This window comes from Anoplopoma fimbria, chromosome 18 (assembly GCF_027596085.1).
Source record: "Anoplopoma fimbria isolate UVic2021 breed Golden Eagle Sablefish chromosome 18, Afim_UVic_2022, whole genome shotgun sequence".
In the NCBI taxonomy this organism is placed as follows: Eukaryota; Metazoa; Chordata; class Actinopteri; order Perciformes; family Anoplopomatidae; genus Anoplopoma; species Anoplopoma fimbria.
The window spans coordinates 23,170,407-23,197,352 of record NC_072466.1 but is presented as its reverse complement, the minus strand read 5'-3'; the positions used below and the strand labels follow the sequence as shown (position 1 = coordinate 23,197,352).

Genomic DNA, 26,946 nt, shown 5'->3' with positions numbered 1-26,946 from the left:
TTTATGTCCATTGTGAAGACCAAATCGACTTGTATGGGATCCTTGATTTGCAATTATGGCAGCCCAGATTATCATGCATAGATTCAAATGGAGCAGATTCGTCAGGTTAACATTTATTCAGTTATTTCTACTCCAGCATAGTACAACAAAATAAGTCTCAAGATAAGCAATGCTGTTTATGCCAAATTCCCACCCTGCGCATGTTTGTTATGTAAAGTAAAAATAGTAACATCAGACAATTGTTGCTTTCTTTTTAGGTGACAGGGATGAAACATAAGTCATCCTTCAAATGTGTTGTGTTCTGGCTTCAGAATGATGAGCACAGTTGGAGAACAATTAGATACAAAGTTGGATGGAGCGTCTACGTGATCTTTTTTTCTTCTTTGGCAACTATCATGTTTTGTTTTTTTAATATTGTGAATAATGTTTGCTGAGCAGTGTACACGCTTTTCAGTGTTTAAGTTTTTAACTCTCAGAGTTCGCATAAGATGAATTGTCTCGATACAGTAATTATTCTTCTGTATCACAGGGGAATAGTCATGTTTCTGTGTGTAGGCTCTGGATTCTATCATGGGAAAAAAATGTAATTGCACCATTGGTGCTCCCCCTGTGAAGGCCTCCTCCTAATGTAACAGTCCAAAGCTCCCACAGATGGTTTTGTGTTTCTGTTCCTGGCACTTAAATACCACCAGTAATAGACTTCTCTGACACGCCTGGCTAACAACAAGCAGATCTCTCTCTCGCTGCAGTCTATGCTAAAGTCAAGCATTTCTAATGTCTTTTAAGGCCAGGGAGCTGCCTCGGTGTGATTAAGCAAAACTCAACATTGTTTGAAACATTGTGAGAGGAGCTAAAGCAGACAGCACTTAGAGGAGGATCCCCGTGCCAGCACCCTCCCTCACAGCAGGGAGGGCTGTGAGTTCTTTAGCAGGACTGTCTTCTCATACATCCATCCATACTGACAAACACATAAAGAGAAGGGAGTGTTGGGTGAGATGAGAGAGGGGAGGAGCCTGAGGGGTCATGGGAAATCACCTCATTCCCCTGGAATTTGAGGATGCTGGCTCTGTTCATGTCCTCCGTCTCTTGGACGGTGGCGGCTGCTTTCTGCAGAAAGCTCTGAGCATCCGACAGCTTGGCGGAGAAGCGGGACAGGATCTCCCTGACAGGGGGGAGGCGGCCGTCTGTGATCATCAACTTCTTCTCCAACTGACGGATACGCCTCAGCACTGGAAACACAATCAGAAACATGAGGCATGAATTCATTCAAATAACTTACTACTAGTATTACTAGTTTGGTCGGCTGTACTTTATTTTGAGTGCTTATTGGTTGCCTTTCAACATTGGTGGGGACACATGGTAAGTGTGGGGGGTCCTCCCCGAAGACATTTTGGGTATCAACATTTAATTTCCTGTCTTCTGGTGGATTTTCATGCACCAATTTAAGGTGGAAATGTCTTTATTAATGTAAAGGGAAACACCAAATACAGGCGACAGGTGACAATTCAAATTATAAAAATAAAATGGAATATAATGCAGAAAGGCTGCCAGCATTCTGTATATCTTTCAAATATGTTTTCTCCTGGCGATCAACTTTACTCATTTAATGTTATCTCTGCTAAATCAGCACACATGTAGGCATGATTTACTCTTCCCTCCTCTGTTGTGTCTTTTTGTTTGTGTGCATGTGGCACCTATTCACCTCAATGATACATTCATTTATTCTAACTAATATATAAACCCCTAGACTTAAAAATATAATAAAAATAAAAAAATACTCCATGTCTGGCCCTAAATACGATATTTGCAAGTGATGTTAGCCTTTAGATACCCCCTTACTTTCAGCTAATCAAATGCCAGCATGCTAGGTCGTCTTGGAGAGGAACCGTAGCCTCTGGGAGGGCACAACGGAATCATCTAATATAACTTCACTCCAAAGTAATTGCAAACTAGTTTGCTCAAATATTGGTATGTACAATTCTTTCCTCCCAAAATATTGTTAGGGACTTGTTCCCATCATCCACATTCAAATTAGCGCCCTTGTTTTTAGCAAATATTAGCATGCTGGCAGGCTAAACTAAGATGGTAATCATGGTGTATATTTATATATTTGTTCTGTTAACATTTTGTTGAGAATACTGAGCATATTAGCATCTTTATGTTAGCATTTGAGTCTCAAACCCCAACTAGCATCTCCAATCTGTGTCCTTAACATGCACACAGCTTACAGAAAAGTCATTTTGGATACAGTTTTGTGAGTGCGACTCATTGCCAAAACATGAAATAATCAGTATGTTGAGCCTTTTTCTGCTTGTGTTTGCACTGATTTTGTGAGCTGCTGTAAATCTCCTCACAGTCATGGGCTTCAGTCGACTCGTCAGTGGCGATGGGCTCCAGCGGGGACAGATCCAGTGTCCTCATCCATGTCACCATTCCCTGGGCCTGCTCGGTGTTCCGCCTGGCCGACTCTGGATCAACATCCTGGTGAATACTGTACAGCTCCCAGTCATGGATCATCTCTGTGCACATACGTTAGCACACACATACATGAGTTAGGAACGTTAATACAAAGGCGACCTAGATTGCAAGTGTAGACTAACAGGTCAAATGGTTTTATAAAATACAGCACTCCTAAGTTACTGTATATTCAGGGCCCTATTTTAAACCCAGCGCAAACTGTCAATCATTATTTTCAGACGGTTGCAGTTGTTATTATCACGCACAGTGGCGACGTTTTATAAGTAGTAAATATACTTGCGCCCATGGTCTTACAATGAGGTGTGGTTAGGAGCATTGTTGGCACATTGCTATCTTGAGGCAGCAGAAAGAGATTGTGCCATTGACCAGTAAAAACTTGGTCCAAAACAAATGCCACAGTACCATTTGTTACTTAAATGACACAATATTCAGCTAGTAAGGCAGGTTCAAAACGGAAATTTTGAGGGTCAAACTCCTCATAGCCTACATTCTGGTGAAATTTTATGCACCAATTTATGGTGGAATGTTTTAATTATGTAAAGGAAAACAAAAATCTTGTCACAAAATGTCTCATGATGAGTCAAGCAGAGCTGTTTATACGCATGGTGTAGACCTCTCTTGTCAACCCTCTGTGTGTGATTGTAGATGAAGGCTACTTCAAAGTCTGTAGGCAATCTCCCCCCTTAACTTTGGCGTTTTGCAGCTGATGTCTCTGCACTATACACATCTATTCAATTTGTTTAAACCTGGTATTTGTGCTTAGTAACAAATGGAAATATCAGGCAACACAGGCTAATATTATTAGTATCATACTATTTGTAGAATTGGATTCAGCGGTGGCTGGGTATGATTGTTTCTAACTGGTGTGATCCAAACATTTTATCTAAATGTTGTCAAGAACTATATTTTTACTGCAAAAATAACACGCTTTTCCCATGTGCCGAATCTGACATCTAAACAGCAATGGGTCAGGCGCGTGCACCTCACTTCAAAAGGGAATGTGAGATGAGACTCTGATTGGTTTAATGCATGTTTCACACCAAACAAACCTATGATTTAATAAGAGGCCTTTGCGCCTTAATTTGCGGCCAGACTGCGCTTTTCAAAGGTGGAATTGTTTTGTCCTTAATACACTTGCATTATGCACTTTAATTTTCTCCAGTAGGAAAACTTTACGATTGCAGACAACGCATGAGACACTAATAGGACAAAAGAGTCAGTTGCACTTGACCAGAGCCGTTTGGTACCTTCAATGCGTAGGTTGATATCAGTGAGGTTTGTGCTGAGCTGCTTAGCCAGGGTGAAGGTCTCCAGCGTGTCGTTATCCAGCTTGTTCCCCAGAGTCTTCACCACATTCTCCTGGAATACCAACACAAAAACTAATCAATGAGAAATCAATTAGTGGGAAAAGTCACTTGCTTCTAAAGATCTTTAGTTGCAGCACTAGTCGGCTATGATATGTTGTGTAAATTATGCATTGGATTTGATTGACATGCTGTATAGAAGCGTATTGATATGAGGAAAAGCAGTTTGAGGCAACATTAGTGGAATTTTGAGTATAGTACAGTAGTTGATCTGATGCACATGGTTAGAACTGATGAAAATTGTATTTCTATGGGGAAAATAACACCGACTTTAACAAAGTTGCACTGATGTCCTTAGAGGACAAAAGTGTCCCCTACTTATAACTGCTATAAAGATGCATGTATTAAAATCATTTTCAACTTTCACAGAAGTAAATATTTTAACACATTAAATACCAGTTTGTTTACATAATGCCCCTTTTGTTGTTTTTATATAAAACCCCTTCACAAAAAAATATTTATTTTCTGTATATTAAATGGAAATATTTTTTACAGTCCGGGTTATTCAATGATTAGTAACAACAATATTTTTGACGCATTGCATCCAACACTGCAGTGCTCCAAAGTACAGCAGTAACACCCTTAGTGGAAACTAGGAAAATAACATGTATTTGTCCCTCCAGGGCAAACATGAGGAAATGTGTCAATCTGGTGGAACAGAGTAAAAACTACAATATTAAAGTCAGGGCTCGAGATAGAAAGCCTGATATAATATAATGCATTATTTTATACTGTAATAGCTGTGTGATCAAAATGGATTTTTGATGGGTTTTCAATTGGGACATTTTTGTTTGAGAGTCTGTATTTTGGCAACTTAATATAAGAGCAGAGGTTGAACTTTCCAAAAATAAAAACTCACACCCTTGCCAAAAGGTATGCCATATACTTAACAAAAACAAAATGATCAAAACATCAAAGAAGGGTTAAATGTATTTAGCCTTTTAAATTCCAGAAACTTTGGTTAATTGATTGGTTAAAATTATTTAAATGAAAGATGCTGGCTTTGCTGACCGATTCTCCCAGCTGTTTGATGTCCACCACCACGGTGTCTGTGGCCTTCTCCAGCTCCCCAGTCTGGGCCTTCATCACAGAGGATTTATTTCTCCACCCTTGAAACTGAGACTGGGAGCAAAGCAGATGAATTCAATTATTAGACCAGCATGATGTATTTCCGGAACCATTGTGTATTGCTTCACTAACTAGTCGCTAACATTGTCTCTCATTGGGTGCTGGGAAGGTTGTGTACAGTGTTTGCGGGGCATTACACCAAAACAATGAGCTCATAGAGGCTACATTTTTTGTAGAGCTGAGAAGAAAGAGAGAGTTGGGTGATAAATCTCTGAGAGTTTATCTCAACAAGTGACACCGTACTTTACACATTTTCATTTGAACCAATGTTTATATAAAAAATATTGATTGGTGCAGCTTTAACTTGTCTTTTAAATCATGTTTTATTTTCTTGCATTTACATCTGTCATTTTTCTTTCATGTGTCTGTACCTGCAGTTGAAGAGCGGTGTAGTTGTAGAATTTGAGCCTGTCGTTGGCAGCAGCGCCGGTGGAGATGTTCAGCACTCCGACTTTCAGCTGGTCCAGGGTCTTATTGGACAACCGCAAGTCCCCGATCAGATGCCAAATGCATTCGTCACAACCTAAAACCAAAGATGAGTGCATTACAGCATTGCAGCAGAGTTGCATAATGCTGTAACTTAAAACAATTTGTCTTTTGCTCTTTTCAAAAAACTGCTGCAGGTGATTCTCTGCTACAATTGTTAAGTCCACTTACTGATGTTGCACAGGTTGACTGTTGCAGCCTCTAGCAGGCACTCTCCTGTGTGCATATCACAGTGGCCGCTCTCACAGTCACACTCTGTGAAAAAAAAAAAGAAAAGAGGCAGTTTATCATAGAGTGTCAGACAGAAAGCCTAAACTGTTGATCAGCTGGTAACGGGTCAGTGCAGTTATCGAGCATACAGTATGTAAAGACCTACAGATGGTAGTTTGGCTTGAGGCCTGCACATCTGTCTTGTGGTCTCTCTTGTGTGGGATTGTGTTAGCAGCTGTGTGTGTGTGTGAGTGTAGATTATGGCTGCATGGTGATGTCATACAGCTCTCAGCAGCGAGTCTCCGGCCACAGGGTCAGCTCTCTCAGGAGATGCTGCTCTGACATCATGAACACTACTGTGGTTGTGGGTGTGGGAACATGAGCACTCAGCGCAGCCTTTTCCTCTGGGAAAGCGTTATCTGCATTGAATGTTTTGACAAATGGTCAAGAGCAAGAGAACATTTGACATGCTGTATGAAGGACGGATGACTTACTCTGGCAGCCGGCGGGGCTGTAGTCCCAGTAGCCTGGGAGGCAGCGCTCGCAGTAACGACCTCCAGCCCCCGGGCGGCACGGACAGCTGTGGGTGAGGGGATGGCAGGTGGAGCGAATGGAAGCTGGCCCACATTCACACCTCCTGCAGCCCTGACAGCTGGAGAAACCAAAGTAGCCTTCCTAGATTACATGAGTGAAAAACACTGTTAGATTCCGGTATCTGACTGTTCATGTTCAGTTAGAAACAATTAGGGTATTATTTTAGTAGTTTAGGCCATCATCAGGTATGCATCAACATATACAACATCATTCTAGCTAAAGTTATCGCTGAGAACACAGTAACACTGCTACATCAAACGGATACGAGCACTCTGACAATCAGTCAGGTTGTCACAAACCAGTTAAGCCAAATTATAGAAACAATTTTATTTGGAATCAATTAAGCGCACCCTGAAATGTTAGTAATTATCCCTCATTGAAGAGGAAAACTGGGTGCACAATCAAATAGAGTGAAAACCAAATCAAATTTGAACCAGGATATCAGCATGCTCTGTTTTCCTTCCAAATTATGCTTTCCAGGTGACAACTGCTTTCATTTTTACACTACAACTACCTCAAGCACTACCACTTCAGCTGACATTTCAACGGCTTTAAATGCTTCAGCTAAAATGGACACTTTAACTGTTAAACTGTTTCGCGCTTGAAACTTCAGTTTAATGCATTAATTAACCTAGGACTTGACTTTAACTCCTTAAAGTTGCTTAATTCAAAATTTTGAGCATATCTATGATTGATTGCTCTCACGTGGCGACGGCTAATCCGACAGCTAACAGTGCTAACAGCAAGAACAGTGCAAACAACGACAACAGTGCTAACAGAGCTTACAGTGTTGGGGGAAACCAAAGGGTGGACGCAACACTTCATTTTGCTTTTAAGTACTTTTACTTCTTCCAAATCATTTTTGCCAACCTTGGTCTGACTGATCGTGTTTCTTGCACCGTTGAACTTCTTTTTAACGATGTTGATGCAATAATGTTCTTATTACCAAAAGGAATGAAAGCCAAAATCATGAAAAAAAACTAAAACCTACACAGTTAAAAAAAACCTTTATCCTCCTGAATGTCTCCCAGATGAAATTACTATACCAGTAGGACCAGAGTCACATGGTTCCTCTCACCTCACATTGGTCACAGAGTTGTCCGGTGACACCCGGCTTGCAGTGACACACTCCATTCCTGTCGTCGCATGAAGAGGTGCCACATTCATTGCACTCGCACTCTGCGGAGACACGGAGCACATTCAACGATGAGAACGTTAGAGGTCAAATGATGACACAAGCATGGTGGAAGGGTTATTTTTGGACTTGCAAGGCCTCCAAAAAGGCATACGGGTAATCCTTAATCCTGAATTGTCACTTTGTCTTTTTTTTTTTTTCACTGAACGGCTTCAGGATGACATACACACCACGAAGTACATGATATGGAAGAAATTAACTTTTTCTGCATATCTAATCATTTTGATATAACTAAGTGGAAAAGTAAATATAAGGGTAAAACTAATAATTTGTTAAGCCTTCTCCCTACATGTTTGTTGTGAGTATAATGTTTTGACATTATAAGCAATTAGTAGAATTGTTCAGCTTTCATAGAACATTAAGCAAAAGTAATACCTTCACTGAAGCCTAACTTTCTAACATCAAAGCTCCCCTTAACATCACCAGTCTGTCAAGCACGGATCAAACATATCTTGGATCTAGTAAAAGTGTTGCCCCCACCTCTGCAGTTCTTGGCCATGATGGCGTCGCCGTAGAAACCTGGGGCACACCTCTCACAGTTGGCTCCGGCGGTGTTGCCCCAGCAGTGCTGGCAGTGGCCCGTCACGTTGTGGCACTCGTTGAAGATCAGGTTAGGGTCGGAGTTGCTGTTGCAGTCGCATCGCTTACAGGATTTACCGATCGTCATTGGGTTGCCATAGAAGCCTGGAGCACACCTGGATGAGAAAGACAGCAGATGACCGACAATACCACTGACTGCTATGATGAACGAGGTATTGAAAAATCCAACTTTGGAGACTCTTTTGATTTTCGGTTCATGCCAGGATTTCTTTTGGGATGCAGTCTTTTAATGAAGTTTTTTGTTTTGTTTTCCATTTTGACTTTAAACCTGCTAAATTCAATAGCATTGACATAGCAGCCAACAACTATGGCTATGTAAAGATATAGTGGGTCATTTCTACCTGAGCACAGCAGAAGTCGCTCTCCTTATTTGTGTGTTGTAACCCGACCTTCTCTGTGCTTGGTTTACGTAGCCGTGCTAGTTGGTGCATGTGAGTCCCAGTTTGTGTTCCCCCATTGGCTAGTTAATGGCCATCACTCTGCACCATGCTCACACAGTGATTACCGATGAGAAGCGAAAAGGTTTCCCCCTGAGGTAAACACTATTTTCACTGTTTATAGTGTTATCCCTGTTAGCCTCTAGCTGCCGCCACAGCCGGCGCCATGTTGAGAGCCGCGTGGAGGCAACTGCTCAATCATAGATATCCTCTGAATTTCCAATTTAGCGTCTTAAAATTATCTATTGACAAGCTGCAATGTGTTGGTTCATCTGTCTATTACACATGTACACATAGCTGTAGCATTTGGCAGCAATGGATTCTGGGGGACTGAGGCTGCCAATTTAAAACCAATCACCGTCTCTGCATTCACGTACTGATTCTGACTCAAACTATTGTTGAACATTGGTGTAGCATAAATTGCTGATGATGTACAGAGAGACTGACATGACTAACATCAGCACCAAGCATATAATGGCAACATTTCTATTGTACATGTTGCGGGCATTCCACGGTAACTTGCACTGTAACCTACTGTAAGACATCTTGGACTGCTTGAATGTTTTTCATACTGTCCTTAGGTTATGCTCCGGTCAGTCAGTAATCTGTTGTTTTTACTGAAAGTTTACACAGACGTTTAATTTATATAACTTCTTGATTGGTTGTTCAAAGGCCTCGTCAGCACTGACCTCTCACAGAGATGTCCAGCGTAGCCCTCTTGGCACTTGCAACGCAGAACGGCACTTCCTTTGTCACAGCGCACTGCGAAGCTGTCCGAACACACAGGGGGAAAGTATTTTCAGAGATTACTTAGTGATTGCCAACACACAGTCTCGCATTTGAAGAAACAAGGAACAGATTGGCTTACTTATTTGAGGGGATGGAGAGGGGGCAGGCGCAGGGTCGGCAGGTGTGGATTCCATCCAGGCTACGAGCCAGCATGTAGCCATCTTCACACATTTCACAGAAATCCCCTGTACTGTGGTCCTTGCATTTCTGAAAGGGGAGAATATTAAAGGCAGTATTAAAAAGGGCTACTGGTTATGGGTATGGAAATTAAGTGAACGTAAGTGATTAGTTCACTCTGATACAGAGAGAATCAACATGGGGGAAACTTACTATACAAATGCCAGTGATGTCTTCGCAGTAGTCCGCGTGCCCTTTGCAGTTACATGGCAAGCATATGTTTTGCTCACTCAGGAAAAATCCCTTTGCACAGACCTGCAGTGGGAACAGAACATTCTCACTTAAAAAGGTAATGATCTCAAAGATTTTCATTTAAATAAAGTCTCTTAAGTCACAATCTTTTGCCAAAGGAGGTAACACAACGGTTATACAAATTGGGTGTCCGTGGTAAAAATAATCACATTTTAGTGATGCGTTTTCCGTCACCTACCAGTGGTTGGTTTGCCAGAGAGGGTAGACAATAAAGCTACACACTCGCTCTTCAACTCACGCGGGAAAATCTAAGCATTTCTTTTTGTGATTTTCTTCAAAAAATGGCGGACTAATTGAAGGCAACAAGCAGCAACCCCACATTAAAAGCATTTGGTTTGTTCTGAACAGACATTTTGTCAACTGGCGATGTACTGGTACTGCTAAAACAGGCGAGTAAATATAATTTTACAATGGTATTATTCATTTCTGCAGTTTAACTTCTCCATTATAGATAAAAATAAGATGATTTATTCACCAATGAGTTTGGAGGAAAAGTCCACTGAATGGCAGCAGTTCCCTCCCATTTACAGAATGTCATTCTAAAACCTGCATCCTGTCCGATGTTTGTTCAACACAGTTTCTCGGGATAGTGTGATGTCAGAGTTCAGAGCAGCGATGACCCCCACCCCACACACACACACACACACACACACACACACACACACACACACACACACACACACACACACACACACACACACACACACACACACACACACACACACACACACACACATATGCACGCGCACACACACAGACACATACAGCCCTTTGAACCTCTTTGAACATTTGAAGCAGCACCATTCAATGAGGCGTACAATAGCAGCCTGTAAGAACTCCATAGTTTGACCTTCTTGTCCCACTCAGTTAGCTGGACATTGCTGAATCTAGAAAACAACCGGAACACGGAACATTCCACAGAAAAACAGTACAGTATGGTATGATTCACATTTTTCCTTTGATTTATTCACAGATGGGCTGCGAGACAAAGACATGCTTCTGTAGTCAGCTGCTAATGCGAACCAGCTCGTGAACAGCAGCACTGATTCTTCCTGCACACCATTTTTTTCATGCAGCTTTCCACTGACCCACAGTTCACATGCGCTGATACCAGACCCATACATCACTACCGCATAAACATTGAATGTGTCAACACTCCATGTAAACACATCCTAAAAAAGTGCAGCTAATGATGCAAAAGGGTTCGGTGCTCATAGTTATAAAGATGGCCCCAAATGGTAGTCCAAACCATTAGGTGGAATGAATCACAAGTTTATGGGAAAAGCACTGAGATCCCGAGCTACTTACCATTTGTAAAGACACTTTAAAGAGTTTTTGAATGGCTTCAGGGCTATTAGGTGTGTGACAGTCTGTGATAGGTTAAACAGCTGCTGGAGCACAGGGCAGAGGGTTAAGGTTAGGGGAGGCGCTGCAGATGGTCTCTAGGCAGGACATGGACTCTTTAGAGTCCTCAAAAGTGGGAGGAATGCATCTCGAGTATACAACCTGGCAGCTTGTGGAATAACATTATTCTGCCCATGTTTGGATGACTTAGTGTGAATATTTCAACATTTTGGGAAATATGTTTAGTCGCTTACTTTAAAAAAGTGAGATGAGGAGATCGATATAAATCTCATGTCTTGCCTGGCTCTGTTTAAAGTTAAGAAATATGCCTTCAGACTCCTCTAAACTCATTGATTAACATGTGGTATCTCATTAATTTAACCTGAACATAAACCGAAATGTAAGGACAATTTTAGGAGCCCAATACTCCACCCAATACTTTCCAGCTACATTGCTGGAAAAAAGCTCTGATAAACCCACTGTATGCTACCTGCTTAACAACAAAAAACAGAAACAGTTAGAGACTTGCTGATGAACAAAGTGGGGCAGCTAAAGATAAATATTTTTCCCTTAGGAGTTGGTGTAGACCAAAACAGAGCTAAAAGTAGTGAATATTGACTTACATAATTTGGATATCCAAGACACAACTCTAAATGAATGATAATGTTTATCTCCATTGTGAACTTTGTCTAATATTGTTTGCTAACAAGTAAGCCATATGTACTGTATAAGATGTTAACATATTCATGCATTTACATTTTCTGTGTTTGGACATTTAAAAACAGCAAGTTCAACTTTGCCCAAACTGCCAAAGGTTTTTTGAGAAAACAGACACAAAGCTCTTTTCTCCTGATTTGTCCATCTGAAAAATTCCATTTTAGTGTCAGAATGTTCAGATATGGGGTTTGTGAAAAATGGGTCCAGTATTTACTTCAGTGACTCATGGGGGAAAGAATCTGTCATAATCACCTTAATTTATTCCATTGGAGATAATAGACTCTGATAGGACCTGACGATAGTCTCCTAAAGGGGCAGGGCAGTGGCGAAACCCGCCTGACACACATATGGGTCTGTCTCCTTTCTGATGTGTTTCTGCTTTAATGTAGGACAGAGCCAGGTTAGCTGTTTTTTCTATTCAGTTTTTAAGCTAGGCTTAATATTTTCTACTCCAGCCCAGTACTTAACAAACAAACATAAGCTTGATATCAATCTTCTCATCTTACTCCCAAGAAAGGCGGCAACTCAGCAAATGTATTTAAAAAAATCTTCAACTACTCATTTAAGACCCATTTCTCTTGGGGGTTAGAGCTGTAAAATGGAATCTGAATAGGGATGTTAAACGTGGTTGTTACTTTAATAAACCCCTAACTATCAAGGGAAATTAAAACAATTGACATTTGCAGCCGTCTGCCAACTGTGAGCACACTCAGTAATGTGAACTATTTCTGTGGCCCTCCCACTATGCGCACCACAGTGGAGAACAAAGATGACATTCAACACTTTATGTATCGCCACTCTCTGTTTCCATGTGAATCTGCCTCTTCTCAGCATTTGTCAGTGTACTTCCTGTGCGTTGACTGGATGCTTATGGGATACACCGTAAGGCTCTATCTCCGCGAAACAGAGCCGAAACAAATGCAGCTGGTAATCGAGCACAAAAACAGGATTTGCCTCTACAGCTGAGCGCTGTCCAAAGTCAACACACCCTGTGGTCGTTTAGCTCCCAAAAAAACTGTGGCCGTGCCCTCTCTCTGCAGTGTGTGCGGGATCTCTATGAAAGTTGAATCTATTGAATGATGTTTCATAAAGTTGAATTTTAAATGTGTGTGGGTTTTTATGTACATCTGCCTGTCGACAAAGTTTTCCCAGAGTGGGGGAATTAAGTGGATTAAGTGTTAAAGCTTGAAACTCATTTCCGCTTCGTCTCGCAACTGGCTGCTGTATTTATATTGACCTCCAAGAGGGGATCAGACGCTGGATTTAGTCATGCTAACTCCTCCAAACATCCTCAGGACGGGACAGATCCAGGGTCATGAGAATCTCTTCCTAACTCAATAACTGCAGACAAACAGTCTGGCTGTGGGGGCGAGGCCTCCTCTCCGGGGACCCTCAACTTCAAAAAACTCAAGACATTGAGAAATAAACTCGGTTCAAAAGAAAAATAATTAAAATAATAATTAAATGGCACTGGTTTAGTACTGCCAAGTTTGGGGATTAAATACCTCTACATTCTCTTATTTCTCTGTATGTTTTATCATACAGATCAGCATTGAACAAAGTCACCATCTAGCCAAGAATCATAACTCCCCGGTTCAGTTCTATGGGGCAAATGGACACAAACCCCAAAAGCATCCAAAGCAGCCACATAATTACAGTCACAGTGTAACGGAACATTTCTTTAAAAGGATAGAGTTGTAGTTTATCTACGGCCTGACATCTTGTTCCACTCATTTGCAGCCATTGGCAGCTAGCACGTACATTATACAAGGTTTGCAGATGATGGCATCAAAACCGTGCAAAAAATACATTAATTAATCAGGAAATCAAGACATCATTTTGGGTTGATGAAATTCGAAACCATGCATTGGCTCAATAGAACTTTGTTGCACATCACACAATCTGGAAAGCTGTATGTGCTCTTAAGTAAAGCATTTGCATTCGTGTTGCCCAGATAGAGTTGATGATAACAACAACAACCCTTTTGTTAGACAAGAACGTCAATATTGGTCAACTCTGCAAAGCCCCAGATTAACACTGTCAACTTTTTTTTTTTACATCAAAAACGACATCACTTCATCATCATTGGACATTTGTGTAAATGGTCATAATTCGCATATGGATTCATGAGTTAAGGACCAAACCATGTTTTATGAAGTCCCATGACCTTTGACCACCAAATTCTATTCAGTTCATCCTTGAGGCCTTGTGGCTGTTTGTGCCAAATTTGAAGAAATTTGTTCAAGGATTTCCCCTGTAATATCATAAAATGGGACTAACGTGAAGTCATAGTGACCTTTGACCTCCAAAATTGAATCAGTCCCTCCAAGTTTTAAGAAATTATCCAGATGGACAACCTGAAAATGGTCTAGGTTGTCGCCGGCACAGAGGCATAACAAAAACCAAGCATCAGGTGCAGGTCTGTGACAGGACATGAACTCCTGTTTCCTGCATGAAAGAAGACCTACACGCCCAAACATCCTTGTAACCTCCACAAGCTTGTAACGTTTACAGTGCGGACAAGAGGATTCACCACGCAGTCTCAAAGTAAATGATCATGATCAAATGATCAGATTACGAGAAAGAAAATGGCAATATATTGTAAAAATGGATTTGATATGATGAAAATCTATTCGATTATAACCTTAGAGCAAAACAGACGAATTCAGAACCAGAAAAGACTCAAATGTTTGAAGCAAAGTGTTTGCCGACTTTAAAGTTTGGCCCCTGAGCTTATATCCTTTGTAGCATACTGAGCTAAGGGAACATTGGCCAGTTGTCCCGTACAGCTTCTCATGCCCTTGTTGTCTATTATACTCTCTCTTTCTTTCTTTCTCTCTGGTTGTTGCTCAACATTTGGCAGCTGGTTTCCATTAGGGAACTGCCAGGGAGGGGCGGGAGGGGCATGACAGCGGTGGAGACAGTAACTCAGAGCCCATGTGAGCGTTAGCCTTGGGGTACGTCTGATGACAGAAACAAACACATGCGTGAGCACAAAGCAGGACCGTTCCACAGAGACCCCTACAGACTGCTATAACTGATCACACACCCCAAACCTGCCTCATCTTTTACCGTTATGACCTTAACATTTGAGTACACGATCATCAGCCCTCATTGACATACATGTGCTGTGGGTAGAAAAGGTCAGAAACCAAATGTAGCTGTGACAGCATGCACGGTTTTAACAGCCAAAATGACTTACTTTCAGCACCGACTGTTGCTGTTCCCCAAGCCTGGCGGCAGAAGCTGGATAGGCGATCCCTGATAGGATGCAGAGAAGGCAGAGGCAGGTCAGAGATTCAGCAGCCATATTTGTGTGTTTGCCCAGTGGAGCACCGATCCCCCCCTTCTCTGTCCGTGTATCTGTTAGTGTCTCCTGGTCGTAGCAAAGTCTTCTGGGCAGCTCCTCCTGCTCAGCTGCACCCGTTGGCTTCGCTTTCCCTACTGCTGCCGACCTCCAGATGCAGCGCCGCGTCTAATTCCTGGCCCGGCCAGAGTCCTGTAAAACAAACTTGTGTGGACTTCCTCCCTTCCTCTCCTCTCCCTCCCTGCCCTGATTCCCTCTCCCCTAGCGAACTTGCCTCTCCCCTGAGCCTGTGCTAAATCACATGCAGATGGGAAGGCTGGAAACGGAGAGAAAGAGTGAGAGGGGGAGTGGGAAAGAGAGAAAGAACGACAGGCAGAGAGGCAGACCGAGCAACAGAGGGCTTCTGTCTCTTGAGCAGAAGGCAGGCAGACAGTGCACCCATCCAGACTGCATATCTCCCCCCTGACTGGCAGAGTCAGATTGAGCGTTAGCTCCCCCCGTCTCCATTTGCAGGTCAGTGGCACCCTTTCACCTTGGGCTCAACAGGCTATCCCCCCCCTTCTCTCCCCCTCCCAAGGGTGGGCAAAGGGTCTAAAGCTTCAACACTCACTCTGCACTCCGCAGGCAGAAAATAAACAGCTGCTCTGATATCCCAGGCCCAGCTACACCTCACAGCCATAGGCATGAGCTTTCTGTTTGTTTTCCCAAGGTCAGACCATCAAAAGCGGCTGAATTCATGGATATTGTGTGAGGCTCTTAACAGGAAGAGTCTAAGCGGGACACTTCCAGCACAAAGGATGTATTGTCAGAGGCTTGGATACTGTAAAGGCCACATGCTGGAAGTGATGAGGCTAACACTCAGGTCCACAGACAGTTGTGGCTTCACCACAAAGACCATGTTGTAAGCAGTTCCAAATACGTCCAAGTTATGTCGTGCGAGCCCATAGGACCATGTGGAAGTTGTATGTCTCAAGTGACTAATAAACAGGTTGTCACATTCCGGTTTTGTATGGCGGATATGTCATTCAAGAGCAAAAGAAGGCCTCAGGCAGCTCTATATTTACTACTCTGAACAGAACCTGGGTTAAAATAATAACTTTTCCAGTTTTCAAAAGAGGATAAGACCACTTTTGGACACATTTGTGGAAACAGCATTGAAGCTTCAAGCCTCTGGGGTGGCGTTTCCCACATTAGAGGATGAGCCGGTGATGATGGGAGATTGGCTGTAAACTTCTGTGGTGCGCCACCGACTGGAACCCATTTTTCCCTTTTTCAACAACAAGCCCACATATCCTTGGTTATGTACCCATCATTTCAGATGGTTACCTAGCTTCTTCTCGGAAAGTGGAAAATGAACCTAGCTTGCTAGCATTGATTCCCGCAGGATGTTCCCTTTGTGGTATTTCAACACATGCTGAGTCTGTAGTCAAGCTTCCATTCAAACGTAATGCAAATCTCAACTGAAATTCCCCCAAATCAGCAAAAGGAAATATGTGACTTGGGTACGTTGAAGGGCTAGTGTGTAGGATTTGGCAACATCCAGCTGTGAGGTTGCAGATTGCAGCCAAATGAAACACCTTCCGTGTGCCAAGCGTGTAAGATAACTATGGTGGCCAACGCAAAAGCATGAATAAACCTTTTCTAGGGCCAATGTTTGGTTTGTCCATTATGGGCTTCAGTAGAAACATGCCCCTGCAAAGAAACAACTCCATGAAGAGGACTTGCTCCCTTTGTAGATATAAATGGCTCATTCTAAGCTAACGAAAATAGTCCGTACCTTAGCCCAGGATAAGAATGACATCACAAAGTAACATAGGGAGTGCTAAAATCACTTCTGTCTTAGCTTTGTTTGATTTAAAACACTAAAATGATCAAAAGTGGTGCACAATTTGTTTTTCTTGTTACTCAAAAAGTAACTGTTGAAAGCAGGCATATTCACCCTGCTATAGGCCAATGAAAACACTACCCATTTTTATTTTGTCTCCATACCCTTATATTACCTGCTTACTGTATGAAACAACTGTGGTACCATAACAAAGGTAATTGCTCTCTTGGGTGTAATTGTAGACTCCAGTTATGCACTTCTGAGTCCAACTTCATCCTTTATATAACACTTTCACGCAATGCAAATGCACAGAGGCGGCACTAACCACTAGAAAGCTGATGTTAGGCTTAGCTGGACCACAATATGTTTACTTCACCAGCTCGCTGAGTCAGTGAGGACTTTTCCTTCTCCATGTTTGGCCCACTGCACATTGGTATTCTCGGCACAGGCATAGTGTAAACACCAGAGATCACTCACAGGCCAGGGGCGTATTCAAAGATCTAGGAGGTTTCACGGCAGCAGCACTGTATTCCTAACGTCTTCACAAAGGGACGGGTTTGTCCCGGGTGGTCTTCTTTGCCAACCTATTCAGCTAAAGCCATTCATGTGATCAAAGGCCACTGCAAGGTCTGGCAGCTGAGTGATACAGCAGTCATGGCACAGTGCAACACTGCCCTCTGAGCCAAAAGCAACAAGAAGAAATCCATCCGCAGTACTGCAGTGGGAGTATAACAGGATCATACTGCATATAAAAAGGGTTTGTACAGTCTTAGAAATAAAGGTGAACTAAAACCATATAGGGTTCTTCTGCTTGTCCCCAGAGGAGAACCCCTTTGGATCCTGATGAAACTTTTCATGAGGTCCCACCTAGAAACATCTGTAAAAGGTTCCACCCAAATTCCCCTGTGAGAGGTTCTACAAAGAACCCTATACGGTGAAACATTTCTACCTTTAACCCTCTCTGGATGTTTTATCCAGAACCCTTCCACCTTCCAAGCCTGCTAACTAGAACCCAACCAAGGGGTTCTACTGATGTGGTGCAGACATAGTACAATCATGGTTTACAATCACATTTTGGGGGGGTATGTGGGCTGGGAGGATCTCTTTACACCCATACTTCAAACCAGGATTCAGGATTCAGGAAGAACCCATTCGGAACCCTTATAGGCTCACATTGAAGGATAATTGCAGTGTATTAAGACTTGAATCTTATTTAGTTTTGGACCTTTCTATTGTGAATAATTTCACAGAACTTATCAAAGTAATTGCTAAGATTTGGAAACACACTGACATCTCTAAAAGCAAGTCCTACGTAACATTCAGGATTCAAACAGCCCCACTGGTTAGCCAAACTCACGTGGAGAGAAAACAAAGGACGTTTACAAACCTGTCCTTTGTAAACGTCCAACACAGTTTACAGACCAACTTCCTGGGAACTAACTTTTGACTTACTCTTTCCCCCAACAGGAAAAGCAAGGAATTAATCACATATTCAAACTTAAATTCTCCCTATCTCATGCATGCTGTACTGTAGCTTACATTCACTTCCTTACAATCAGATCAGAAGCAGAGAGGCACGGCAGCCTTTCCTGAGAGGGCCACAAGGTCAGAGAGTACAGCAGGTCAGCCCTCAGCCTGCGGTGTCCTCTTACACTCTCCTTGCATACCAGAGAAAACTAAAACCTCTAACACAACAAACACCAACTCGCTTTAATGATACTGACGTTCTGAATAAGATAAAACAATAATTCTAGTCTAATGTCCTGTAAAAACTCAACGTAAACACTGGTTTGTTCCAACTCAGGTCTTGTTTTGGCCATCAATTTTATCAGCTATAAAAATACCGTACTCGTCAAAGTAATTGCTGAAATCTGGGAACACAATGTCGCTGCTTAACAATGTCAAATTTAGCAACCCACACTAACAGTCAGACGGGATGTAAACAAGCCAACAGTTTAGCCAGAACTAAACCAATTTATGTGGTAAATCTAAGAGTGAGCTAACTCAAAGGCCATCTTCAGACCTGGCATTTACATGAGTCTTTGGTGATCCGATCACAAGTGGACAGCAATAAGTTCGCCAGTTCACCCCTGTGACTAAAATCCTTTTCCACATATTCTCCATGCAAACAACGCGTTCATCATTTCCGTTTCCCAAAAAACAAATGTGTTGTGGTTTTTAATCGGTGGGATGCAGTAATGGATCGAAAATTAAAAGAATTAGAAGTACTGAAAATACGCAGATGACGTGAAAATGACACGTTTGTAAATGGGCAGGGAGCCCCGGGCGTTGTTGACACGGAGGGAAGCCTAACATCCTTAATTTGCACATACCACACACATTGTAACAATACAAAGACGGTTGAAAATCTGCAAAGTTTCCGTCAAATATCGGCTACTAATATTCAGGACCCCATTGCTGTGTATGCTGGCTCACCAACATGGCTTACTAGAACACCCTAATGGAATGAAGCCATCTTTAGTGTTAATGGCTCCGCCTGCTCCTAGTCCTGCTATGACGAGTCAAAATGTCTGCAGTGAAAAAGGTCTACCACAAGGTGCAAAATAAGATGATAGATAGCATTTGATACTATACACCTAGTGTATTAAAGACTGAATCATTTCCTGTGGTACTTAACACCAAATGATTTAGAACAAATGTCAAATTCTTGTAAGCTCTATGATATAAACATTTAGATACACATCTTATGTAACTTCCTCTATACTTGCCTCAAATTGTTTTAACGACATTTACAACAGCCATGTATGATTTCTAGGTGTGGGATCCTCTTACTCTTACTGTCCACTGTACAGACTGCTTCACTATTCCTCTGTGTGTGAGTGGGCTCTTCGGGGAAAAACATATCTTGGTCTTGGCAGTGAGTGTTGATTGGAAGCAGATGGAAGGAGGAGTGGGTGTAAGAGAGAGCGATTTAAAAAATGTAGAGCAGGGGACTGACTTGGTGGGAAAAATTGAATGATTCAATCTCCACTCACGTAAACTGTCCTCGCCGAAAACTGAAACTACACAACAGATTAGAGCGCTACAAATCACGTGTGAATGCTGGCAGGGCCTGTGAGATTTGCTGTGAAATTCCCCAAATAATGTAAGTTCAGCTCATCATCTGCTCTGAGTTCAGGCTCTTCCCAAGACAACTGATGGAGAAACAGGAACCTGAGGCCAAGAAATTAAAATAGGTGGCCCTCAGATTGCTAGATTTCACAAGTATCAAGGGAAACTCTAACACTTGAATGGAATTTTAATTTAAGATTTAATGCCGTCAGTCTGAGTGCCTGACCTACTGGCAAGCACAACTCAATGGACCAATGGAACAAGCTAATGCAATTCTGTCATACTTTGGGAAGTTTTACTTGAACTTACAACTAATCAGAATCAGCTTAAGGTAAGAACATTTTTTATAAAATATTAATATATCTAAAAACAACAATGGACAGCAACATACAATATACAGGTCAGATTGTATTTGCAAATTGTAAAAGGTTGTTCAAGAGTATGTAATGATAACCAATAAGCACATTTTTTGGAGTTTGACCTCTGGTTCCTTTCTGTTTATTTGCGTCACTCGCGCTAGACATGCTGGAGAGAAGGTGGGGCTTACCCCCATGTAGACACAAACAAAAATGTCATCAACCATGACTTAAATAACCACTACAGCTGCTATTGTGCATGTTGTGGAAGTCCCAGATACGCCAGGACACCAAATGCCGTCATGTCGTCAAGAATGCTGAAATAACTATATAATGACACCAATTTGTAAAAAGTGTGAATTCATGCTTTGTCATGTCTGTCCACAAGGTGACAATTAAACAACTTTTAAAATGCTTGATTTCTAAATGGAGGTCGGATCGATCAGGGCCAGGCTATGTTAAAATAGTAGATGCTCCATCAACCCTCAAAATAGGATTGATGGTTTATAAATAGACATTTAAACTAAAAGTTTCGTCCAGTCTCTGTACAAATATGAAGTACTAACGTAGAGCTCTGGGTGCCCACAGACAGCCACAATACTTTTTACTTTTTTCATCCATTTCTCATTCAACAACTTAAGAACATGTGACTAAGAGAATCTTGACACCATTCTTGGCGCCATCTTCCCAGTGCAAAATCTTCTTTATGTACATATTTAAATTAGAAGATATACATTTATATATATGCCAGACAGTGTGGAATAAGATGTTTTTTCCATTGGGATTCAAATTAGGTTTCTTTAAAACAGGGATTTAATGTTGAGAGGGTTGAAATACATATTTGAAAACATCCATGTCACACTTATGATAGCATTTTCTAGCCCAGCTGTTGATGCATCTTCCGCCCACATAGGCTGAGTTATAACAGCACAAAACGAACCAACTACAGCTGCTGTGTCTCCACACAATCTGCCGTAGCTGTGATATACATTAAAGTCAGCCATCTAAATACAGCTGCTCCAAGACTCAGAGGACTTACTAACAACTTTTCTATCACATGCATTCAGTAACACTTAAGTGCAGCACATCTCACAGCTTAAATCATAACTCCATCTGTTTTGGACCTGGGCCCAGTGTTCTCATTATTTCTCATCATGCTTGTCACAGCTGGGATAGGGCTGTCAAAGTACAATGATGTATTCGGACAAGGCTTAAAGAATCAGGGTCAAAGGGTCAACACCAGGCAAAGTGAGGAAATCCAAAGGCCAAAAGCAGAGGTTCAAAAAGGCAGGTAAAAACGGTCAGAAACCAGGTCACAGGTAACATTTAAAAGGAAACACAAAGAAGAAGAAATTAAAACAAACTGGTCAGTTGTTAAGATCTCATGTTCTGGACAAAAGTGTTGGATGGACGGATCCAGAGACGAAGTGAACGATCACAGTAGGTGCTTAAAGATGCAAAAGTGCAGAAAATTGACTCTGACCAAAATAATTGAGTAGTTGCATTTCTGGTTGTTGACTGTACATTCAATGCAACAAAAGGAAAAGCATGGTGTATGTGAGGCTTATTCTCAATGCTTTGGCCATTGTTTCTATTGGTCATGACATCATACTCACCAAATTAAAAGATCTGGGAAAACATTTTCAAAAAGGAGGGGTCGACGGGGAACGCTGTAAATAAGCTGAAAGTTTAGCCAGATTGTGTGAACCATTTTAGTTAAACTGATTAATAACTAATAATAACTGATAATCCCTCAATGCACATGGAAATTGTGTGCATATACAACTACAGTCATAGTTAAAACTTTGTGTTTCTTTCTGCATCTGACTTTTTCTTTGAAGTTGCGTTCCCAGATCCCAGCAATTGAATTTGGCAGCACAATGGTACGATAGCCAACAGAAATGATGGCCACAACTATGACAGGAATTATTTGCTACTAAAATATTTAGTTGGAAAAATTGGCCTTTTTCATTAAAGACAATACACTTAAAATGTGAATACCAACAGGCCTACTTTAATGCCATAAATTTGGACACCGACACTCAAGACAAGAATCCTGCCACGCTCAGCCGGTTAGGCTTTATGAAATGACTCAGAAAACAGGATGCGGTCCATCGGCACAATACTCAACATGTCGAGGTAAGAGAGGATGTGTTTGGCTGGCTGAGCGTTCTGCTGCAGCCTCAGTGTTAAGAGCTACACGACAGATAGCAGTGAGGATACTGAACAGGGACGTGTAGTGCTGAGCGGAACAGGAAACACCCCCTCCTCAACACTGTGAGAACACAACTCTGTCCTGTTTTCAGATACACTATGCAAACTGACAGCAACCCACTGCATAACGCATTGACTCACTCACACAATGGAAACACACATCAGGAAATAAGACACTGTCAGTGGTAATGTTATAATCCAACTAAACTGTAAATATGAGTGCACCCTTCTGGCCTAACAATGAAACGCAACTCATTTTATAGCACTACATTAGCTGCTTTTTAATATAAGTGCATTTAATAAGTGTTAACCCGTTGAGCCCTTGCCTTGATAAAAAAATGAGAAAACATATAAAATCACATACCCGAAGTGAATCAGAAACTATAAGACTTACTGTATATGCATTATATTTCTGGTCTCCTTTGAAAGGTAAGAAGCTAAGAATATGAATACATGTTAAGTAAAATGATGTATAATACCATTCCTTAGTAAATGGAGATACAATAAGGGAAAAAATATGATTTCTATTCTCGCCGAGTATCTTATCAATATTTCAAAGGCAATATCACCATTATAACCAAGATCCCATGGACAATGATTCAATTTAATGTCTTTTACTACTCTTGACTATAACTCGTACTGTAAATTTGATGAATATACACTTTTATGGTCCAATTTATAAAGATGTGCTCAGGTGGTCTCCATGTATTGGTCATGTTGACTGTTTACTTTAAAAAAAATACATATTTCTATATACCCATGTTACAAATGACATGGATCTGCCTTAAACATTGAAATAGTATAAAAACATATAAAACATTAATCAATATTTTGACTGAAGAGCTCCATGCTATACAGCAGATTAATGGATTATTCCAGGGCCCACAGTGCTCAATGAGATATCCACAGATTCATCATAGCAAGGTGAACAGAATGATATAAGTATTTTGTCAATACACCCACAAGGCGGCCACAAACAACTAGAGCTCCTTAAAGTGCCCAGTTTGACTAATATGGCTGCTGACTCCTCCCTAAAGCTCACTTGGACGTCCAATCGTTTATAGCAGGCACTATGTGTTTTCGGGTCAAGCTGTATTAGAAAGTTCGGAATTTATACTTTCCAGCGATACCAAACATGACATTGTAGACTATCATTGATCATTTGAACACACCCACACAAATGTCATCAGTTAAACTAACAAAAAATGGGTCTATTAGCAATTCATCCTTTGCTTAGCCCCGCCCCTCGCTGCTCCTCTGCCAAGCTGTTAGTGCTGCCATGGAGCCCACACTGTCACTAGCTGCACTCACTGACTGAGTTTAGTTTAGCTCAGCTCACATGATCAGCTACGACATCATGTGTTTGTAGGATATATCAAGGATTTAAAATGATGTAGCAGTGAAACAGGTTAAAAAGATTATGATAGAAGCAGCATGTGTATACTTTCAGTTTACCTTCAATAGCTAGCATAGCATAGAAGTGCTAACACTAGTTGATGTTGCCCAAACACACTCTGCTAATGTTAGCAGCACAAGTTTTTAAGTAAAAACATTACGTTTTATAATATTTCCTTCCAACCTCTCTGGGTAACGAGTATTATCTGAAACCATTGCTGGATAGTTATCGAAGCTTGCGGAAGCTATGCTTTGATTGGCTAGTCTTTGTTAGAATGGCGGGACTTAACATTAACACAGTCAATTGGTATGTTACTCATGTTCTATTTGCAAATCAAATATTCTATTTGTGCCAGTCATCAAATTGAAAGAGACAAACAGAAACTCACAGTGTGAAAGAAACCAGAGAAACAGAGAATCAGTGCAGACAAGTTGTGTCATGAATCAATAGGATTTGGTCACAGCAGAGTCTGACTTGTCTGGCTATCACATAAGAGAGCTTTAGTCTCCAGAGAGGACTCTGTCTACCTGCTGTCCTTCCTCGCTGCCTTGATACTTTGAACACAAGACAATCCCTGAGAGGAGTCCAGGCAGCATCACACCCTGTCTGACAGACAAATGTCCCCCGTCCACACACATTGCTGGGGGGGGAGAAAAGAAGACAAATTACATTCATTCCCTTTTCACAGCTCTGTATCTCTGCCACGAGCTTCATTCAGTCATCTCTCCTATTGTGTTGCCAGACTGGCCTGCAGGAATTTGGGGCGACAAATGCACTTCACTAATTGGTTGTGCACTCAGTCCAGATGCTGTCAGCGTCCAGTCTAACATAAGCGCTAAATTGCTTTCCATTTCTACTCCGGGGCATCAAGGACAGCGAGTTGGCCGGGCTGCTCTGTCAGTCGATCCCTGAGTAAAATCTGAGTTCATTCTGATCGTCATTATTAATAAATACTTTAAAAGGACTCACTGGCTGTACATGCAGCCTGGAGGACATTACATAAACATATTATGAATACAGTCATTTAGGCATCCTTTTCATCTATAATTTTCCAAATTGTGAGCCCTTTAAATGAATATAGTGGTTAAATATTAAGGATAATACGATAAGAGGCTTTTTTTTTCCAGGAGTAAGATGGTGAGAATCTATTACTCTCATGTCTGTGAGTTAAGAACAGAGCTGGGGTCAGGACTTGGTTAGCCTAGCATAGCAAAAAGAAAGGAAACAGCTAGCTTGGATTTGTCAAAAGAAAACACTGCTGCCAGCACTTTTTAAGGTCACTAATGAGCAAGTTGTACATCGTTAATTTAGGCTGCAAACAAACAGAGGTGTAAACACAAAGCTGGGACTAGTTCCTGTCTTTATTCTAAGCTAACAATGTCCTGCCTCCAGCGCTGTACATACAGGGTATCTTCTGTATTTTTCAACCTGGATCATATTTTGCCATGTATTCGAGTGAAGGGACAAATGGGGACAACACATTTTTTTTTCATTTAGTCCATTGTTGAGGGAGAACGCTGCAAATGGCAGCCGCTAAATGGGCTGAAATGTCATCACTCTGGGCAAAAACAAACAGACCAGACGAAGCGAAAGTTAAAGAAAAACAATTTATTTCTCTGGAGAAATGTTTTCTGTCACTTATAACAACAATATCAGCCTATGGCAAAAAAAAAGAAAACACTCCTACCAGCACTTTTAGCAGCTGACGGCTGCAGAGCTCTCCCTCAATACTGCGTCAATTTTCAAAACTTGTTCTCATTATTCACTTAGACACAAAAACATGGGTAAATAGGGTCCAGGTTGAAACAGTTACCCTTCAAAAGCACAAACCAGAGAGTGGGACCACTGTGGCTCAATGGTAGAGCCCATGTCGATGTGTTCTTGGGCAAGACGTATGAATGTTATATAGTCCTGATGCACAGGTGGCACTTTGCATGGTCACCCTGTCATTAGTGTATGAATGGGTTTGAATAGGTGAATGACGCAATGCAGTGTTAAAGCACTTTGAGTGGTGGGAAGACTAGAAAAGCGCTAAACAAGTACAGTCCATTTACCATTACCATTGTATTGATTCTATCTGTTCCCTTAACCAGTGTAAAAGTAAAATGTTGACACAAAAAGCTCAGAAGCTCAGATATCCTCAATCTCTGCAAAATCCTGCACCTGCTGTCTGGTTTTGTACATGTCTACCAAACTAATCCATGGTGAGCAGGCACGACAAGCAGCTGTTTTCAACAAAAGACCAAGTGTTCTCTACCTGCCAGCACCAAACAGCAGAAAGACATAGTTAAAGACTAGCTGGTGAATAGTGGAGCATTTAGCAGCTAAAGAGATAGAAAGATACGATAGATAAAAGATCAGGCATTGGTGGAGACCAAAGACTGAGCTCAAAGGAGTGTGTGATTATTGTACTTAAATTCATCAGGTGCACTGAAACACAAATCTAAATCAAAGTTGCTTTGTATCTGCTGGATGTGTAAATAGACAACGCTATTGTGTTTGCTGCAACAACTTTATAATGTCATACTATGTTTAATGTTTTGTTTACAGCTTTTGCAACGGCCCCCAAGTGGCTAAAAACTCAATAAATGCAGCTTTAAGGGTATCATAGTTTTGTATTGTCTGTCTTGCAGTATTACATATACTATTCTTTAATGGCTCATTTCTATCTTCCTATTGAAATTATGTAATCTTTACACTGTTAAAAATATTCCATCTCCACAGCTGCATAATTTTAACAAATGGAAATATGTACGTATATATATATATATATATATATTTATACTAAACTAGTCTAATGACAATTTAAGGTTCATTGACAGAAGCAAATAATTCTGCATGTTTATTCTTTAACTTTAGGTCATTTCTCTTGAGAGGTTCAGAACTACAAATGGGACCTGAATGAAAAAAAACACTATAGGGAAAACGAATATAAGAAATCATAATAATGTCAGAAAGACTGAAGAAAAGTGAGGATAGATAGGCTACCAGAATGAGAAATCAAG

The 26,946-nt window shown here is 41.3% G+C and overlaps 1 protein-coding gene across 1 annotated transcript in view; it reads right to left on the bottom strand.

Annotated features, from left to right (window-relative positions):
- The window catches only part of lama4 (laminin, alpha 4), a 32,693-nt gene extending 17,387 nt beyond the window's left edge, over positions 1 to 15,306 (bottom strand). The window contains exons 1-13 of the mRNA XM_054618669.1: positions 14,974 to 15,306; positions 9,612 to 9,713; positions 9,361 to 9,488; positions 9,182 to 9,262; positions 7,936 to 8,150; positions 7,339 to 7,439; positions 6,161 to 6,341; positions 5,628 to 5,711; positions 5,342 to 5,493; positions 4,854 to 4,964; positions 3,726 to 3,837; positions 2,355 to 2,519; positions 1,036 to 1,229 (exon numbers count right to left, since the gene is read on the bottom strand). Coding sequence (XP_054474644.1) covers positions 1,036 to 1,229; positions 2,355 to 2,519; positions 3,726 to 3,837; positions 4,854 to 4,964; positions 5,342 to 5,493; positions 5,628 to 5,711; positions 6,161 to 6,341; positions 7,339 to 7,439; positions 7,936 to 8,150; positions 9,182 to 9,262; positions 9,361 to 9,488; positions 9,612 to 9,713; positions 14,974 to 15,081 — 1,734 coding nt within the window. The 5' untranslated portion in view covers positions 15,082 to 15,306. The remainder of the gene's footprint in view (positions 1 to 1,035; positions 1,230 to 2,354; positions 2,520 to 3,725; positions 3,838 to 4,853; positions 4,965 to 5,341; positions 5,494 to 5,627; positions 5,712 to 6,160; positions 6,342 to 7,338; positions 7,440 to 7,935; positions 8,151 to 9,181; positions 9,263 to 9,360; positions 9,489 to 9,611; positions 9,714 to 14,973) is intronic.
- Between the last annotated feature and the right edge of the window lie 11,640 nt (positions 15,307 to 26,946).